Below are 18,937 nucleotides of genomic sequence, written 5' to 3'. Positions count from 1 at the left end.
CTTAATTAAAGTGTTTGATTTACATTCAATTGATGTAGGATAGATTCTTGCAGTCCTTAGTGTTGTTAATCAGGGGTTAAGTGGATAACACTTGCTTAGAGCTCTGAAGGCTCTTTGTCTGATTTAACCTAAACTCTTAGTCCAAGACAGATAGTATGGGTGTTAGTGGGAGTAATATAGTAGAAATGATAATTAGTGGGGGTACAAAGGTTATCTTATTATAGATAACATATGTATCTACCAATACAGATAAAGTCTATTACTTTATTTTTATATCTGTACTTGTGTCCTTTATTCTTGACTTCCTTTGATTGAGAATATTTTAATATTCCACTTTATCTCATCTATTGGGTTTTTAGATGTACCTTTTTTTGGTGATTGCTCTAAGGATTACAATATGAGTCCTTAATTTATACCAGTTTGCTCTGAATTGAAATTAGTATACCTCTTCCTGTATAACACAATCATCTTACAATAGTATAATTCCATTAGTATCCTCTTCCACTTTGCTATAAAACCAACAACACATTGTTATTATTTTTAGTTTAGTCATTTGTCTTTATTTTTTAAAGATTTTATTTTTAAGCAATCTCTATACCCAAAGCGGAGCTCGAACCAACAACCTTGAGATTAAGAATAATATGCTCCTCTCTCTGTGTGTGTCTCATGAATAAATAAATAAAATCTTTAAAAAAAAGAATAATATGCTCTATCAACTGAGCCAGCTAGGTACCCCTAGTCATTTGTCTTTAAGGAAATTAAGAAAAGAGAATAGTCAATATATAGTTGCCTTTTTCTAGTGCTTTTTATTCCTTCTTGTAGACCCAAGCATTTATCTTACGTCATTTCTCTCAGCATGAAGAACTTCCTTACCTTTTGATATAGTCTGGGTCTTCTGGCTATGAATTTGTGCACCCAGTCATTTAATAAGGCTTGAGAATTTGATCCAATCTCAGCTACCATTTCTTTTGCACTACACTATCCACTAGCAATTGTCTCACCCAGTCCCCAAGGCCCAGCATCTACATCCTTGCAGTCTGAAGGGGAGCTGGGTCTGTTGGTCATCTAAGAGGTCCCTAAGAATGATGCACTTGTAAATGCTTTCCATCGTGGCTCAAGAGCCAGTTTTCCTTCTAGTTATGCTTCCATGACAACCTTAGGACCACCTAAACCTTCTGTTTGTGGCAGGAGTGGCTAGACTGTTGTAGCTCCTGAAGGCCTGAGATAGTCACCCTTCAGATCCCTTGTCTGACCTCACTGTGGACTACAGGTAGCAAAGGGTGGCCTCTGGTGGTTAGAGAGGACCTGTCCATCCTACCCATCTTCCCTGTGCTGACTGGCCACTGGCAGGCACACTTCTCCAAACGTTTCTCAGCCTCCCTGGGGTTTTGCTCAGGGATCTCAGCTTTTTCAGAGAGAACTTTGTTACTGTGCTTCCATGAGCCTTTACTGGCAAAGACATTTCCTTAAGATCAAGGGTCATGTCCGTTTTAGTGTCTACTGTCAGGGCCTTAACTGCAGACACTTGATTTGTCGGTTTTGTTTGTTTGTTTTGTTTTTCCATAAGCTTTCATGGTGCCTTCCTTGTCTTCCTCCTCCTGAGTTCCGTCCCCCAACGCTTCAGGAGCCTCCACACAGAACAAACTTGCTATTTGCTGCAAGCACATCTGGGGTGACAATCTCTCCTCTGTCCTGTGGTACAGCGTGGTCAGCCAGACTGTCTCCTTCTAACTGGTTGCCCGTGGGCGCGTCCACTAACTTCTAACTCTTTGAAGCCTCAACCTCTCCATCTGTAAACAGGACTGTTGTGACGATGAAATAAGGACAATCCCATAAGAGCTCTAGCACAGTCTGGCACCTGGCGAGCCTCTGTGTTAGGTGTGTTTACATCCCTACCCGTCCTATGCGTCGTGGTTATAGCCCAGCTCTAAAACGTCTTCCCTGACTCCCTTTCCAGCCTCAATTCACTTGCCAGAAGGTCGGCCCTGCGTGTTGCTGGATACCCAGGGGCGTGGATTCGTGTTTGTAGAGCGCTCCTGGTTCTCACGCTCGGCCACCCAGGAGGGGAGGTCGGGCTTCAGACCTGAGCCGGTGGAGGGCCTGCCAGGCCTGGCCGGGCGCCCTGGGGCCTCCAGCGCCGTGGCTCGGCGGTCGCCAGCCCCCGCCCCGCCCCCGCCCCGGGGCCGCGCGACCCAAAGCCGCCCCCGAGAGGCCCCGCCCACCGCCCTGCCCCAGCCCCTGCCATTGGTGCGCCCGCGGCCGGGAGGCGGGCGTCGGGCCGGGCGCCGCTGACGCGCTCTGGGCCACAAAAGGCCCGCGGGGTGGCCGCCCCCAGACGCTCGGCGCGGCCCGGAGGGTGAGTGCCCGACCGGCGGCCCGGGGGTGGGCGCGGGAGACCGGGGCGGGAGACGGGGGATGGGGGGCGCGGGACGCAGACTGCGCAGACCCGAGCGCAGCGCCCGGAGCCGCAGCCGCAGCGCCCAGGGACCCCGTCCGCGGCCCAGAAGCTCGTCAGTCCCGGCTTGTCTTCCAGACCCGGACTACCGAGGCTCCTGGACGACGAGGAACCGCCCAGCATGGCATCGGAGGTGAGCGGGACCTCGAGTCCCAGCCGGGGGGCAGGGGCGCCCTGGGAGCCAGCCGGGCTGGGAGCTGCACGCGGGATCCCCTGGGCCAGGCCTGCCGCCTGCCACCCTCCTGGTGACTGTCGCTAGCTCCAGGCGATGGGTACCCCCGGTGCAATTGCCCGAGCCTGGGGGACACCTGTGCCTGTGGTCACTTCCCGGTGGCCGCCGCATCACCGGCTGCTCTCCTCCTCCCCTCCCCGGGGCGGGTGTGGCACTCATCAACCCACACGGGGAGTGCGGGTGGCCCTGACCTGACTTGACTTGCCCTGATAGTGCTGCTCCCAGCGATGGGGCAGAAAGGGAGCTGCCCACCCCCTCAGCTCCCTCACCTCTTCATTCCTTCTTTCCTGGTGCCCTTCCTGTTAGTCTCCCCCACTGCACCCCTTCTGCTGTAGCAGCTGTCCCTGTGTAGCAGAGTCCACATGACTCTGGCTTGCGGAAATAACCAGGAGGCAGGGGACCATGCCTGTGGCCCCGTGGCCCCAGTGCCTGGTGGCTTCCCTGCTCACCAGCCTCACCTCCCTTGAGCCAGGGTTCTCTTCCTGACCACTGAGTAGCAGGAGTCTTAGGCACAGGTTCCTTTTCTTGGGCCTCGGTTGAATAATCTGGCAAGTGGGGAAAATAAGAGATCTCTGCCCCCTTCTGTAAGGTACTGGATCATGAGGTCATTGCTTTGAACCCTGTTTGCTTGATGCCAGTGAAGAGAACCTGTGGCCTGGGAAGCAGGAGATCTGGGTTCCAGTCCTTTTTGGTCCTCATTAGCTAGCAAGGCACTTCCTCTCTCTGGATCTCAGTTTGTTCATCTGAATAAACTGAATAAGATTGCCTGCCCTGCTAGTTTTGGGATCATGAGGTTGGTGGGCTTGAACTTTGGAGGCAAACAAAGTTGGTTTCTGAAGCAGTCACCAGACCTCCCGAGGTGACAATGCCCAACTCACAGGAGGGTGTAATAGCATACATAGAATGCCTAGCCCAGGGCCAAGCCGTTGTGCTCTGTAGTAGGTGCTCAAAAACAGGTCTAACAGTAACAACGTTATTCCCCTTGTGCATTCTAAATTGGCTATTGCCCATTCATCCCCATCCAAACCAGTGCTCCTGCCCCCTTGCCCCAAAGGAATCATTCTGGCCCAGGTGTGCCCAGGAGTGCCCTGTGGCCCCAGATTGGGCCTCCCCTTCTACTCAGAGCCCAGATGGTGACATCTCATTCTGATATCCTTCTGGGTTTGGTTTTTTTTTTTTTTTAAGATTTTATTTATTTATTTATTTGAGAGAAAGAGAGAGATTGGGAGCTTACATGTGGGGGGTGGGGGGTGGGTCAGGGGGCAAGGAAGGGGAGAGAAGATCTCAAGCAGACTCCCTATGCCCCAACGTAAAGTAGGCTGCCTTTATGAGATCAGAGCATCTGGTGACTTCTGCTGGCCCCAGGCCGTCCTGTGGGTTGGCGCTAATTGGTTTGGCTAAGGCCCCAACTTGTTAAGTAGTTGTTATTACTAACAACCCAGGCAGGGAGTCCGGGGACCTGCTGGAGGAGGCAGTGCCAGGTTCCTGGCTGAGGGGCGGGCTGGCTCCCTATCCTGACTGGCTGGCCCTGGTCCTCAGGAAAGGGACCCACGTGTTGCTTTGCAGGAGAGCTAGGCTTGGCACACATGTAAAGGGCCAATGGACCTAGCTCAGAAGGTTAAGGGGGGGTGGAGGCTGCTTCTCCAGGGCAGAGTCATCAGGCAGCCAAGGGAGCTGAGCAGCGGGAGGTCAGTTCACAGCCTGGGACCTGAGCACAGTGGAAGCCCCCGCCCTCCCCCCGTGCTGTACACAGCCCTGGCGCCTCCCTTGCTAAGAGAACTTAGCGAGTACCAGCACGGTACTATGCATGCACTTAGAAATTGTGCATAACTGAATGCTCACAACAGCTGTATCGGGTAGGTGGGTAGGTGCTACTACCGTCCTTACTTTATAGAGAGGTAGCCCTGAAGCTTATAGACGTTATATGACATGACTGCAGTCAGGTGGCGAGGAGAGGTCTGGGACATTGCGGGGTGACGGACAAACACATATGTCCCCAGGAGTTTATAAAACTCCCCCTCCACAGAAAAGTTGGCAGCAAAGTAAAGTGCACACCTTCACCCAGGGAACACTCTCCTGATCCTTGGCATTCTGGGAGGGAGGACAGCTCCCGTGGGTTCTGTGCCCCTCCCCCAGCTTTCACCCGCCCTGGCCTATGTACTCTTTCCAAACAGAGGTGTCTCTGTCCCACCCCCTGCCCTTGGCTCCCAGGGGCAGAGGGTCAGCTAATGACCTTCTAGAAGGCCGCTGATAACAAATGTGGCAGAGGCACTCTCTTTTGGGGAGGTAGGGGTTGGGATCTCAGACCCCACCCTAAGCTGTGGGAGAGAAATGCCAGTCACTTGAGCCTGCTGGGTTCTCTCCATTGCTTCCTTGCCTTTCCTGGTGCAAAAGTTCAGTGCAACAGTGCGTACAGAGAGACCCTGTTGGGGCATGGGGTTTGGAGTGTGGCTTCCGCGTCAGACAGCTGGGCTGTCACCCTGGCTCTCCCAGCCCCAGCTAGGGCTCTGGGCCTGGGTTTTCCCTCTCTGCAGTGGGGTGGAACTGATATGTCTGTGGGTACATGCAAGCAATTAAAATCATGCCTGGCACAGAGTACAAATGCAATACACGGTAGCCAGGATTATTATCATCATGGTTGGAATATCAGCTGGATTCAAAGTCTGGATTCCAGAGTGGCTTCTCCCCTCAGTCAGTGGCAGGAAAGGTCCCAGTAATCCTGCCGAAGTCTCAGAGGAGCCTTGTACCCCGCTGTCATGTCCTTAGAGAAGAGTCATGTGGTGGGAGAGAATTCTACCTTCTGTGTCCAGCCACATTCCTACACAGACTCCCCAAGTGACTTCGGGCCAGTTCCTGATCCTCTCTGAGCCTCAGTTTCCCTATCTGTGCAGTGGGAATAATCCTGCCTGCTGGTTCCCACCACCATCAGACTTAATAACTGTCCTGTAGGCCCTGTGTGAGGGCGCTGTTCTCGAGGGTGGGAAGGACATTAATTGCTGCTGCTCTCCTGGCCAGAGTGGGAAGCTGTGGGGAGGCCGGTTTGTGGGCGCAGTGGACCCCGTCATGGAGAAGTTCAACTCATCCATCGCCTATGACCGGGCCCTGTGGGAGGTGGACGTGCAGGGCAGCAAGGCCTACAGCCGCGGCCTGCAGAAGGCGGGGCTCCTCACCAAGGAGGAGATGGACCAGATACTCCATGCACTGGACAAGGTACTCTCTGCACCCGAAGCCACCGGAGCCCCTGCCCGGTCCCAGGCTCCTTCCGAGTCCTGAGTGCAGGTTGCAGGACATCCAAACATGTCATTTTACCTTGTGATTATATGTCTATTGAGGTGTTCTTTATTTATTTAATTTTTTAAAGGATGTATTTATTTATCTCAGAGAGAAAGCGGGGAGGGGAAGGGCAGAGGGTGAGGAAGATAGAGAATCTCCAGCAGACTCTCCACAGAGCGAAGCTCAATCCCTCGGAGCTCAGTCCCTCGACCCCAAAATCATGGCCTGAGCCGAAATCACAAGTCAGCTGCTTAACCTACTAAGCCACCCAGGTGCCCCTATCAAGGTGCCCTTTAAACCCTGTGCCTTGCTTTGTCTCTCTTCATCTTTAGTGCCTCTGTGGCCCATGGCTCATGGACAAAGGGGAGCTGGGCCTGAAATGCTCCCTTGGGGTGGGGGCTACACCCCCCTGGGGAGCACTCACCCTCCCTGGGGTGCTCCCCAGGACTCCGCTCCTTTACAGAGACACTCAGTGATCAGAATGGGGTGGGACCAGGCTTGGGGCCCTGTGGCTGTGGCTGGCTGACCCCCTATCTCCTGGAGTTGTTGCCATCTGCTACAGGTGGCTGAGGAGTGGGCTCAGGGCACCTTCAAAGTAAACCCCAGTGATGAAGATATTCACACGGCCAACGAGCGGCGCCTGAAGGTATGGCCCCCTCCTGTCTGCCTGTCCTCCCCTCTCTACCTTGACCTTGGCCCCTCAGAGCCTCAGCGCCATCACTCTGTTCCCTTCATCACTGGTAGAGTACAGGCCAGACCTCAGAAAGGTGGCCTCGGCAGAGATGGCAGGGTCCAGGAGGAGGGAGGGAAGGAAGGAGACAGGGCTGGGGGGAACCAGGGCCTGGGTGACCCCATTGGGCTACGAGCAGGTGGACCCTGACCCCACACCTCCCTCCACCCCCAGGAGCTCATCGGCGAAACAGCAGGGAAGCTGCACACGGGCCGGAGTCGGAATGACCAGGTTATGCCAGCTGCTACGCCCCCTACCGCCCCCACCCTGCCCTGTGTATTCTCAACCTTGGGCAGCCCAGGGGGCAAGCGTAGGGCTTGGCCACGGTCCTGGCTCCCTGGCGAAGCAACACCTCTGTCTCCCTGAATGCCACGCCCTCCTCCCCGCAGGTGGTCACAGACCTCAGGCTCTGGATGCGACAGGACTGCTCTAGACTTTCCGCCCTCCTCTGGGAGCTCATCAGAACCATGGTGGACCGGGCAGAGGCGTGAGTCTCCCGTGGACACTCAGGTGGCAGAGAGGGTGGGAGGGCAGCCGGGGTCTCCTCTCCCCTAGGACGGGTAGCCTGAATGCTAGATCTAGGTGGCAGGGGGAAGAGGGCTGAGGACCCAGGCCCTGGGGCTCAGAGGCGTCCTGGAACTCCTGGACCAAGTGGGGCAAAGCAGCGGGGAATGCGGGCATTTCCTGCCATGTTTCCTACTTGCACACCAGCTGAGCTCAGTAGGCAGGGTGAGCTCACTCTCTGAGGCTTCGTAAAGAGGAGGCTAAGGTGCCAGGCAGATGCCCTGCAGCCTGAGGACAGGGCTGGCTGTGGCTGGGGTCACTTTTCAGCCACCCTGTGTCCTGTGTCCTCCTGTTCCGCCTCCCACCCCCACCCAGCGAGGCTGGCATAGGACAGCCAAAGCTGCCTCCCACTGGCCTCATCCAGAGTTTTAGCTTCTGTGACCTCGCGTCTTTGGGGTTGGCTTTGCTCCTTGCACACCTGGCCACTTTGCTGCTGAGAAGTCCGTGTCTGGTGACACAGATAGGTTGACTCTTCCTCTTCCTGAGCTTCCTGTGATGTCTTTTTCATGGACCTTACCCTCCTGGGGGAAAACCAGGGCCTAAGAACCATCTGCCGGGGGGTGCTAGGAGAAGTAGGGACTACAAGGTTTCTGCGTTGGGGGGATGAAAATGTTGAAAATCAATGTGGTGATGGATACACACTAAAGTGTACAATTTAAATGGGTGAACTGTGGGTGAATTATATTTTAGTAAAGCTGTTTATCATAAAAAGCAAGCCAAAACCACCACCCACAGCACCCCTGCCTACTTGGAAGTGCCCCCTGCACTTCCAAAGTCCCTGGGAGCTTCTTAGATGCTCACAAGTGTGATCCCCTGCTTGGTGGGACTCCGTGTCTCTCTTTTGCTCACACCACTGCTCAGAGCAGAGGACTTCATCACATTTGGTCCTATAGCCCAAATCCTACTCCGGGGAAACTCCTTGGCACCAGCCCTATCCCTGGATTACACCGGCCCCATCCCTGATCACACCGGCCTTGTCCTGGATCACACCGGCCCCGGCCCTGGATCACACTGGCCCTGTCCCTGGATCAGACCAGCCCTCTTCCTGGATCACACCGGCCCTGTCCCTGGATCAGACCAGCTCTCTTCCTGGATCACGCCAGCCCTGTCCCTAGATCACACTGGCCCAGTCCCTGATCACCCCGGCCCTGACCCTGGAACACACCAGCCCTGTCCCTGGCTCACACTAGCACTCTTCCCGGATCACACCGCCTTGACCCTGGATCACACTGGCCCTCTTCCTGGATCATACTGGCCCTGACCCTGGATCACAGTGGCCCAGTCTCTGGAACACACCGGCCCAGTCCCTGGATCACACCAGTCCAGTCCCTGGATCACACCGGCCCTATTACCGGATCACACCAGCCCAGTCCCTGGATCACATCAGCACTCTTCCTGGATCATACTGGCCCTGGCCCTGGATCACACCGGCCCTGTCCCTGGATCACACCAGCCGAGTCCCTGGATCACACCAGCCCTATTACCGGATCACACCAGCCCAGTCCCTGGATCACACCACCACTCTTCCCAGATCACACCAGCCCTCTTCCTGTATCACACCGGCCCTGTCCCTGGATCACACCGGCCCACTTCTGGTCTTTTCCTTATGATATGTTTGTCCCTAGAAGCTCACTTGGTTTGTGCTGCACACAGACCCTTGGAAGGTTGGCCCTGCTTTTTCCTGTTGGGACCCAGGCCCACAGCATTCTGGGTGACACAGACCTACCTGGACTTCCTGAGCCCCTCAGGCCCCTGCCCCTCTTCTTCCCCCACAGGGAACATGACGTCCTCTTTCCAGGGTATACACACCTGCAAAGGGCTCAGCCCATTCGCTGGAGCCACTGGATTCTGAGGTGAGAGGCTGGGCCATAGTGCAGGGGTACCCTGACTCTGTTCATGCCTCAGGAGGCCCTGACCTCTTGCCCCTGGCTCTCAGCCATGCTGTGGCACTGACCAGAGACTCTGAGAGACTGCTAGAGGTACAGAAGCGGATCAATGTCCTACCCCTGGGGAGGTGAGTGAGCACAGTGCCTCTCTGCTCTGAGGGCCTAGTTGGGGGTGGGGGTTGCTGCTGTATGGTGAGCATGGTCCTTGGGGATCAACAGAAGAAGAGGAGGTAGGAAGGACCTGAGGAGGACAAAGGACAGATAGTAGCCTCTGTGTCTGGGGTGCTTCCTATGTGGAAGGGAGGGAAGCCTGCATGGACCCTCGGCTCTCCTAAAATGGGGATAGCCAAGCTAGCAGGTATGTCAGAGAAGGGCCAGAGCTTTCCAGAGAGATTCCAGAGAACCAGCCAGTTGCCCACAGCTTGCCATTTCTGCTCCATGGTGACAAATGTTCCGTCAGCACAGTCGACTGGGCAGCAGCCCTAACAGTCTGGGCTTGGCTTTGGGTGTGCGTGTATGTGTGTGTGTGCCAGGGCCTGTCGGCCAGGAGCCCTAATCACCTGGAATCCCCCGTTCCTGCAGTGGGGCCATTGCGGGCAACCCTTTGGGTGTGGACCGGGAGCTACTCCAAGCAGGTGAGGAGCCCTGCCCCTCGTCCCCACAGAGATTCCCTTTAGCACCTGCCAGGTGCCATAGACTCACCCTCAGAGGGAGCAGGGGTGTGGTTGAAACCCTTGTTTGTTGCTTATGGACACTGAGGCTAGAGAGACAAGAGAAGGTTTGTGGCAGGGGTGCATGGCACTGGGGAGACTTAGGGCTCCCATTTCCTTCTGGGACCTGTACTAGAGACCCTCTGGCCCCCTCCCTACGCTCCTCCATAAGGGGGTCTCCAGGAGGTGAGACTACCTGTTCTGGGGGAGAGGAAGCCCCTCCTTCCCCTCCAGCCCAGCCCTGCTGCCTTCCCCATTTACCTCTCCAGAACTGAACTTTGGGGCCATCACTCTCAACAGCATGGATGCCACCAGTGAGCGAGACTTTGTGGGTGAGTCCTAGGAACCAGCACGCTTGTCCCCTGCACTGTGCTCTAATTTGTCCTCCTGCCCTGGCTCGCTCAGCCTCCTCCCACCTGGGGCTTCTCCAGACTAAGCGAGGACCAAGAGAAGCCTGGTGACCAGAAGGCCCACTCTTTGTTGTCCCACCAGCCGAGTTCCTGTTCTGGGCTTCGCTGTGCATGACCCACCTCAGCAGGATGGCCGAGGATCTTATCCTCTATGGCACCAAGGAATTCAGCTTTGTGCAGCTCTCAGATGCCTACAGGTAAGGCTGGGCCCTGCCCTACCCTAGCTCTGTGCCCACCAGCAAGGCTTCCTTCCTCCCCACACCACCCCTGGGCTGACCTGGACTGCCTGCTGCTAGACTCCATCTGCTCCCAGTCAGCAGACCAGCCAAGGGGCAGGGGAGCTCTTTCAGCCCAGCATCTCTGTCCCCAGCACCGGAAGCAGCTTGATGCCCCAGAAGAAAAACCCAGACAGCCTGGAGCTGATACGGAGCAAGGCAGGGCGAGTGTTTGGACGGGTGAGCAGGGCACGGAGTGGGGGCAAGGCCTCTGGGCTGACCTGGAGGGTCCTAAGGGAACTTCGAAAATGGGCTCTGAGGCCCAGCCTCCTTGTTCTCGCTCTTTCTTCAGTGTGCTGGGCTCCTGATGACGCTCAAGGGACTTCCAAGCACTTACAATAAGGACTTGCAGGTGTGAGGCTGGGGCTGCAGGGGCCCCCTGCACATATCCTGCATTCCATTTCTCGGGGCCCTGGCGCATCCAGGCAGGGGCCCCGCAAAATGGCCCCTTCTCGTCCTATCACCCAGCCCTCGGCTTATACGAAAGGCTGGGTGTCCCCAGTGGAGGGCAGCGGGATGCCTTGGTGGGGGACAAGACTGCTGGGGTCTCACCCCCTGCCACATACCCTCCAGGAGGACAAGGAGGCTGTATTTGAAGTGTCAGACACCATGAGCGCCGTCCTCCAAGTGGCCACTGGTGTCATCTCTACACTGCAGGCAAGCCCCCTCCCTGCTCCCCTAGGCCCCTATACCCTCGGAGGGGTGTCCCAGGAGGTGATCATGGGAGGAGGAGGGTGGGTGCATCCAGAAGATCTGGGGCAGGGGAGGTGGGTATGTGTTTGCTCCTGCCCCTGGGACAAACAGTGTTAGCTATAGTAGAATGGACATGGGTGAGCCTGTAGGGGTCCCATCAGCTGGCCTGACCAGATTTCTTTCTTAATTATTTATTACGGGAAATTTCAGTTCACAGAGTTGAGAGAATGCATAACTAATACCCATCTTCCCACAGTAATCAGCTCATGGCCTTTCTTGCTGTGGCGGTCTTTACCTACCACCTGCCACCACCGCCACTCCCAGCTCATTATTTTATTATTTTTTTTAAAGACTTATTTTTTCAATAAGTCTTTTTTTTTTTAATTTATTTATTTATGATAGTCACAGAGAGAGAGAGAGAGAGAGAGAGAGGCAGAGACACAGGCACAGGGAGAAGCAGGCTCCATGCACTGGGAGCCCGACGTGGGATTCGATCCCGGGTCTCCAGGATCGCGCCCTGGGCCAAAGGCAGGCGCCAAACCACTGCACCACCCAGGGGTCCCCCAGCTCATTATTTTAAAGCAAATTGCCATCTTGTCATTTCATTCCTAAACAGTTCAGGATGTGTCTCTAAAGCAGTGTTTCTCGAACTGTGGTCTTGGGACCAGCATCATCATCAGTACCTAAGAACTGGACAGGAATATAATCCTAGGCCCCACTGCAGACCTGGATTCAAGACTTGGGGTGGGGCCCAGCAATTTGAAATAAATCCTCCCAGGCGTTCTGATGCGCGCCAAACCTAAAGACTCTGAAAAAAAGTGCTGGCAACCCCAGGAGCGCAGCTAAACATCATCAATAATGAAGACAAAATGGCTCAAGCTGAGAGAGCAGATAGGCTGGGGCAGGGTGCATCTGCCCAAGGCCAGGGACATCCTGGCTAAGGGCCGGGGTGGGGTTGGCCAGCAGCCTTGCCACTCAGGGTCCCTGGCACTCAGCACTCCCCTCACCGGCATCCCCCAGATTCACCGTGAGAACATGGCACGGGCTCTTAGTCCTGACATGCTGGCCACCGACCTCGCCTACTACCTGGTCCGCAAAGGGGTAAGACTGGGGTGGCTGGGCTGGAGGGGGAGGTGATGGGCATGTGCCCCAAGCCGAGGGTGGGGGCTCTGAGGGTGGGCACGGGCCCAACAGGGATCCGAGGGAGCCCAGTCCGTGCAGCGCTCACTCGGCTGCCCCAGATGCCGTTCCGCCAGGCCCATGAGGCCTCAGGGAGAGCTGTGTTCCTGGCCGAGACCAAGGGGGTGGCCCTCAACCAGCTGTCGCTAAAGGAGCTACAGACCATCAGGTGCGGCTCCTCCCCTCCCTCTGCTGCCTCCGGGGAGGTGAGCCTGCCCCCGTGGCCCCCTGGGCCCTGGCCCACCTCCCCCTCTCTTCTCCAGCCCCCTGTTCTCTGGCGACGTGAGCCGCGTGTGGGATTATGGCCACAGTGTGGAGCAGTACACCACCCTGGGGGGCACAGCGCGCTCCAGCGTCGACTGGCAGATCGGCCAGGTGCGAGCACTGCTGCGGGCCCAGCGGGCCTAGAGCCCTCCCCACCCCGCTTCTCAATAAAGCTGGCTCAAGAGGAGGCTGCTGCGTTTTTCCTGCCTGGCCTGGCTCCCTCAGCAGTGGGCTTTCAGGAACCATCAAGAAGTGGAGAACATGGACAAGGATGGCAGGAGGAGATGGGGAAGGAGGAGAGGGGATTGGGGCCTCTGCCCTGCTCAGGCCCCACACCCTCCCCTGCAGGGCAGTTGGGTAACCTCCTGCCTGGAGTGTCCTGGGAGGACTGGCCTCCTGGGAGCCTTGATGGCACCTGATGGGCTTGGTTAACTGAGCCTGGGTCATTATTCTTTCTCCCCGTGTCCTCTAGGCTCCCCTGCTCATTCTCCCCTTGCTTAACCCACCCTTCCCCGAACAATCAGGCACCATCACAGCGTGTCCTGTGACGGGGGGACTGGTGTACTTGGTGGTAGAGCCAGTCATCCAGCTAGCATGTGATGCTGGGCACTCGGTGGGCTTCGTACACACGTGTTTAGGGACAGGATAACACTTAGAGGCATGTCAATGTATTTTTTAAAAAGATTTTATTTTTTAAAAGATTTTATTTATTTATTCATGAGAGACACAGAGAGAGAGAGAGAGAGAGAGAGAGGCAGAGACACAGGCAGGGGGAAGAGCAGGCTCCATGCAGGGAGCCCGACATGGGACTTGATCCCGGGACTCCAGGATGACACCCTGGGCCGAAGGCGGCGCTAAACCGCTGGGCCACCCAGGCTGCCCAAGATTTTATTTATTTTAGAGAAAATGCATGAGCAGTGGTGGGGGTTGTCGGGGGGCACTAGGAGCAGAGGGAGAGAGATAAGCAGACTGTGCTGAGCACAGAGGCAGATGCAGGGCTCCGTCCCATGATCCTGAGATCATGACCAGAGCCGAAATTAAGAGTCAGATACTTAACCCACCAAGCCACCCAGGTGCCCCAAGGCATTTCAATTTAAAAAGAAAGAAAAAAAAAAAAAAAAAAAAAAAGAAAGAAAACTTAAGGGAAAAGGGAATCACTGGTTCTGAGCAATTTTTCCTTGTAGAATTCAGCCAGTTAAAGTTGGCTTGGTTCTCTGAATCCATCAAATTTCATCAGGATTTTATCAATTTTTCTCAGCTAAAATCACCAATAAAAATGATGAAGAAAGTAAGGCAGGTGGCTGAAGCCCTATGCCATATAATCTGAGACCTTTTCCAGCTTACCTTTAATTGGCATTTGGGGGTTATATTTGCTCAACCATTCAGTAATGGTGTCATTCATTCTACATTTTTCCAAAAATAGGTCATTTTTCAAACGTCTTGCTGAAATCCAGATAGCCTTTGTTAGAGTATTCCCTCACGCAGTCTTTTTAGGCCTGGATAAAGGATGTTATCAAAAGATCTGATCAAAAATCACTTTATCAAAAAGGAACATGAGGTTAGTTTTATAGGATTTGTATTTAGGTAAAACTGTATTGGGTTCCTATGTCAATTCTTTCCTTTTTTTTTTTTTTTCCAGAGATTTCATTTGTTTATTTTAGAGAGATGAGAGAATGTACAAGTGTGGGGAGGGACAGAGGGAGAGACAATCCCAAGCAGATTGCACTGAGTGTGGAGCCTAACACATGGCTTGATCCCACTACCCTGAGATCATGACCTAAGCAGAAACCATGAGTCAGATGCTTAACCAAATTAGCCACCCAAGTGCTCCATCAGTTTTTTTCCTAAGTGCTCATTATCTACTCATTTTACTCATTCCTTACTTTATTTTTTAAAATAATAGCTTTATTGAGATATAATTCACATGCCACAAGACACACCTTTTCTAAAAAAAAAATTATCTATTTTAGAGAGAAAGAGAACTTATGTGCACACATAGGGGGCAGGCAGAGAGAGAATTTTCAAGCAGATTCCATGCTGAGCACAGAGCTCTATGTGGGGCTCCATCTCACAACCCATGAGCTCATGACCTCAGCTGAAACCAAGAATTGGATGTTTGAGCCACCTAGGAGCCCCAAGACACACCCTTTTAAGGGTTCAATTTATTTATTTTTATTTTTATTTTATTGGAGTTCAATTTGCCAACATATAGCATAACACCCAGTGCTCATCCCGCCAAGTGCCCCCCTCAGTGCCCATCACCCAGTCCCCCCAGACCCCCGCCCACTTCCCCTTCCACTACCCCTTGTTCATTTCCCAGAGTTAGGTGTCTCTCATGTTTTGTCATCCTCACTGATATTTTCACTCATTTTTTTTCTCCTTTCCCTTTATTCCCTTTCTCTAATTTTTATATTCCCCAAATGAATGAGACCATATAATGCTTGTCCTTTTCCAATTGACTTATTTCACTCAGCATAATACCCTCCAGGTCCCTCCACGTTGAAGCAAATGGTGAGTATTTGTTGTTTCTAATGGCTGAGTAATATTCCATTGTATACATAAACCACATCTTCTTTATCCATTCATCTTTCGATGGACAAGGGTTCAGTTTAGTGGCTTCTGGTGTGTGTTCACAGAACTGTGTGATCATCACTACAATCAATTTTAGAACATTTCATCACCCCAAACGAGAAGCCGACAAGAAACTTAAGTGCTTCAAAGGAAGTGAATAGACATTCATAAAATGGGAGAAAATATCTGTAAATCATGTACCTGATAAAGGTCTGGTATCCAGAATACAAAACGAACTATTATAACTCAATAATGAATTGGATATTATTTTAAATTTTATTTAATTGAATTGAAAATGGACAAAGTATCTGAATAGATATTTCTCCAAGGAAAATATGAAAATGGCCAATAAGCACACAAAATGATGTTCAACACTATTAATCATTGGGGAAATGCAAATCAAAATCAAAATGAGATATCATTTCATACCTACTAGGATGTGAGTTTAATTTTTTAATTTTTTTATATAGTGTAAGGAAAAGGTCCAACTTCATTCTTTCCCATATGGAAATCTATTTGTCTCAGTACCATTTGTTGAAAAGACTCTTCATACCAAATTAAATTGTCTTGGCACCCTAGGCAAAAAACAGTTGACCAATGTAGGGGGATGAATTGTATGATATGTGAATTACACCACAAGAAAGCTGATATCCCTCTAAAATAATCAACTAGTATTTTATTTTTCATTTTTAAGTTTTTATTTAAATTCGCATTAGTTAATTTATAGTGCAATATTGGTTTCAGGAGTAGAATTCACTGATTCATCACTTACATACAACACCCAGTGCTCAATTAACTATTATTTTAAACAAATAAGTATTTTCTACTTAGGCCAGATGTTGCACTGAATGCTTTAAGTTCACCTAGATTTTGTGGGATTCATCTTCTTCCCTTTCTTGAAGACTTTCTAGCTCTTCCAGCCTCACCAGTAGGCTCACCAGAATCCTGCTTACCATCAGCCACCACATTACATGCAGAAATTCTACAGACTTTTCCTAATTTCTTGTTCTTAGTAACCGCAATCTCTTACCAACTCCTATGGCCACCTGAATGGGCAAGACTGGGCCTATAACCTTAGGCAAACATTCAGTTTTTCACTTATTCTTTCTCAGCTTTCCCTTACCTCCCCCTGGCAGCTAAACCAAAGCCTCATGTCTTCTTCAACCTCCCAACCTGATCTGAACATCTCCCCCAAACCCCTTGAAACCACTAATACACTTTCTGTCTATGGGCTTATCTATTTGGTATTTCATATACATAGAATTGTATACTATGTGGCCTTTTGTGCCTGGCTTCTTTCACTTAGCATAATGTTTTCAAAGTTCATCCACATTGTAGCATGTATCAGAGTTTCATTCCTTTTTATGGCTGAATAATACTCAATTATATGGATATGCCATATTTTGTTTAACCATTAATGGTAGACATTTGGGTTGTTTCCATTTTTTGGCTATTATGAATAGTGCCACTAAGAACATTCATGTATGAGTTTAACAAAAATCTCTTAACTAAATTCCCATCAGTCTTACTTGACCTTTCTGACATTCTAGACAGTGCTAGACATTCCTTCAAAGAAATCCTTTAAAAAAAATAAATATGTTACTGTTTTAAAAGTAATAGTAACATATTTTAAAAACAATTTTAGGGACACCTGGGTGGCTCAGCAGTTGAGCAATGCCTTCGGCTTGGGTTGCAATCCCAGGATCTGGGATCAAGTCCCACATCAGGCTCCCTGTGGGGAGTCTGCTTCTCTCTCTCCCTAAGTCTCTGCCTCTCTCTGTGTGTCTCTAGTGAATAAATAAAATCTTTTTTTTTTAATTTTATTTTATTTTATTTATGACAGTCACACAGAGAGAGAGAGAGAGGCAGAGACACAGGCAGAGGGAGAAGCAGGCTCCATACACCGGGAGCCCGATGTGGGATTCGATCCCGGGTCTCCAGATCGTGCCCTGGGCCAAAGGCAGGCGCCAAACCGCTGCGCCACCCAGGGATCCCTGAATAAATAAAATCTTAAAAAAAAAAAACATTTATTTATATGAGAAAGAACACTAGAGGGGATGAACAGGGGGAGGGGCTGAGTGAGGGGGAGAAGCAAATTCCCTTCTGAGCAGGGAGCCCAGTATTATAGGGCTTGATCCCAGGACCCTGAGATCATGACCTGAGCTGAAGTCAAACCTTAACCGACTGAGCCACCCAGGTGCCCCAGTAATGGTAACATATTAAAAGGATTATACACCATGACCAAGTGAGATTTCCCCCTAGAATGCAAGGATGGTTCAACATTCTAAAATCAATCAATATTATATAACACATTAACTGAATGAAGGGAAGAAACCCCATATAATCATTCAGTAGATGCAGAAAAAGCAATCGACGAAATTCAACACCCATTCATGACAAAAACTCACAACAAACTAGAAATAGAAGGAAACTAACTCAGTATAAGCCATATATGAAAAATCTACAGCAAACATTGTACTCAAGGGTGAAAGATGGAAAGCTTTTCCTCTCAGATTGGGAACATGGTAAGGATGCCCACTTCTTCAACATAGTCCTGGAAGTCCTAATCAGAGCCATCAGGCAGGAAAAAGAAAGAGCACCCAATTTGGAAAAGAAGAAATAAAATTATTTCTGTAGACAGACAATATGACTTTATATGCAAAAAAGTCCTAAAGATTTCATCAAAAAACTGTTAGAACTAATAAATGCAACAAAATAGCAAGATACAAGGCAACACATAAATATCAATTGCATTTCTACACACTAACACTGAGCAATTCAAAAAAGAAATTAGGAAAATTTATTTACAATACCATCAAAAAGAATAAAATATGTGGGGATCCCTGGGTGGCTCAGTGGTTTGGCGCCTGCCTTTGGCCCAGGGTGCGATTCTGGAGTCCTGGGATTGAGTCCCACGTCGGGCTCCTGGCATGGAGCCTGCTTTTCCCTCCTCCTGTCTCTCTCTCTCTCTCTCTCTCTCTATCATAAATAATAAATAAATATTTAAAAAAACAAAAAGAATAAAATATGTATGATTACTTAACCAAAGAGGTGAAAGATTTGTACAATTAAAACTAGAAAACACTGCTGTGTTCATGGATGCTGAGTAATCTACAGGCGTAATGCAATTTTTAAAATCAAAGTCCAAATGATGTTTGGAAAAATAGAAAAGCCCATACTAAAATTCACATGGAGTCCCAAGGGACTGCAAATAACCAAGACAATTATGGGAATAAAACAAAGAAAAAAGAGATCTCAAACTTCCTGACTTCAAAATCTACCACAAAGCTACAGTAATCAAAATAGTGTGATACTGGCCTAAAGACAGACATAAGGACTAATAGAGTTCAGAAATAAATTCTCATCTACATGGTCCAATAATTTTCAACAAGGGTGTCAAAACCATTCAATGGGGCAAGATAGTCTTTAACAAATGGTGCTGAGAAAAGTGAATATCCATGTACAAAAGAATGAAGCTGGACCCTTACAGAACGCCATGTAAAAACATGAACTGGGAAGCCCGGGTGGCTCAGTGGTTTAGCGCCACCTTCAGCTCAGGGCATGATCCTGGAGACCCGGGATCAAGTCCCACGTTGGGCTCCCTGCAGAGAGCCTGCTTCTCCCTGTGCCTGTGTCTCTCTCTGTCTCTCATGAATAAATTTTTTAAAATCTTAAAAAAAAAACATGAACAAAAA

The 18,937-nt window shown here is 50.9% G+C and overlaps 1 protein-coding gene and 1 long non-coding RNA gene across 3 annotated transcripts; both read left to right on the top strand.

Moving 5' to 3' along the window:
- Positions 1–2,251: 2,251 nt before the first annotated feature.
- Positions 2,252–12,859, top strand: ASL (argininosuccinate lyase). 2 transcript variants are annotated; one of them, XM_038538989.1, is made up of 17 exons: positions 2,252–2,356; positions 2,534–2,588; positions 5,703–5,897; positions 6,523–6,606; positions 6,865–6,921; positions 7,080–7,177; positions 9,030–9,107; positions 9,191–9,268; positions 9,723–9,775; positions 10,120–10,182; positions 10,343–10,457; positions 10,631–10,715; positions 10,828–10,887; positions 11,109–11,192; positions 12,249–12,329; positions 12,470–12,576; positions 12,671–12,859. In XM_038538989.1, exons 2-17 carry the CDS (start codon positions 2,577–2,579, stop codon positions 12,813–12,815), a joined length of 1,395 nt encoding a protein of 464 aa, XP_038394917.1. In that variant the 5' UTR covers positions 2,252–2,356; positions 2,534–2,576; the 3' UTR covers positions 12,816–12,859. The 2 variants fall into 2 exon arrangements, with proteins under 2 accessions (XP_038394917.1, XP_038394918.1); XM_038538990.1 differs by lacking the exon at positions 9,191–9,268.
- A 2,262-nt stretch (positions 12,860–15,121) lies between these two features.
- Positions 15,122–15,492, top strand: LOC119872315. Its single transcript, XR_005360302.1, has 2 exons — positions 15,122–15,182; positions 15,308–15,492. It is a non-coding gene; the product is annotated as an uncharacterized LOC119872315 (long non-coding RNA).
- Positions 15,493–18,937: the final 3,445 nt, after the last annotated feature.

Source organism: Canis lupus, chromosome 6, assembly GCF_011100685.1.
Source record: "Canis lupus familiaris isolate Mischka breed German Shepherd chromosome 6, alternate assembly UU_Cfam_GSD_1.0, whole genome shotgun sequence".
In the NCBI taxonomy this organism is placed as follows: domain Eukaryota; kingdom Metazoa; phylum Chordata; class Mammalia; order Carnivora; family Canidae; genus Canis; species Canis lupus.
The sequence above is the reverse complement of the archived record's forward strand: the minus strand, read 5'-3'. Positions and strand labels throughout refer to the sequence as shown.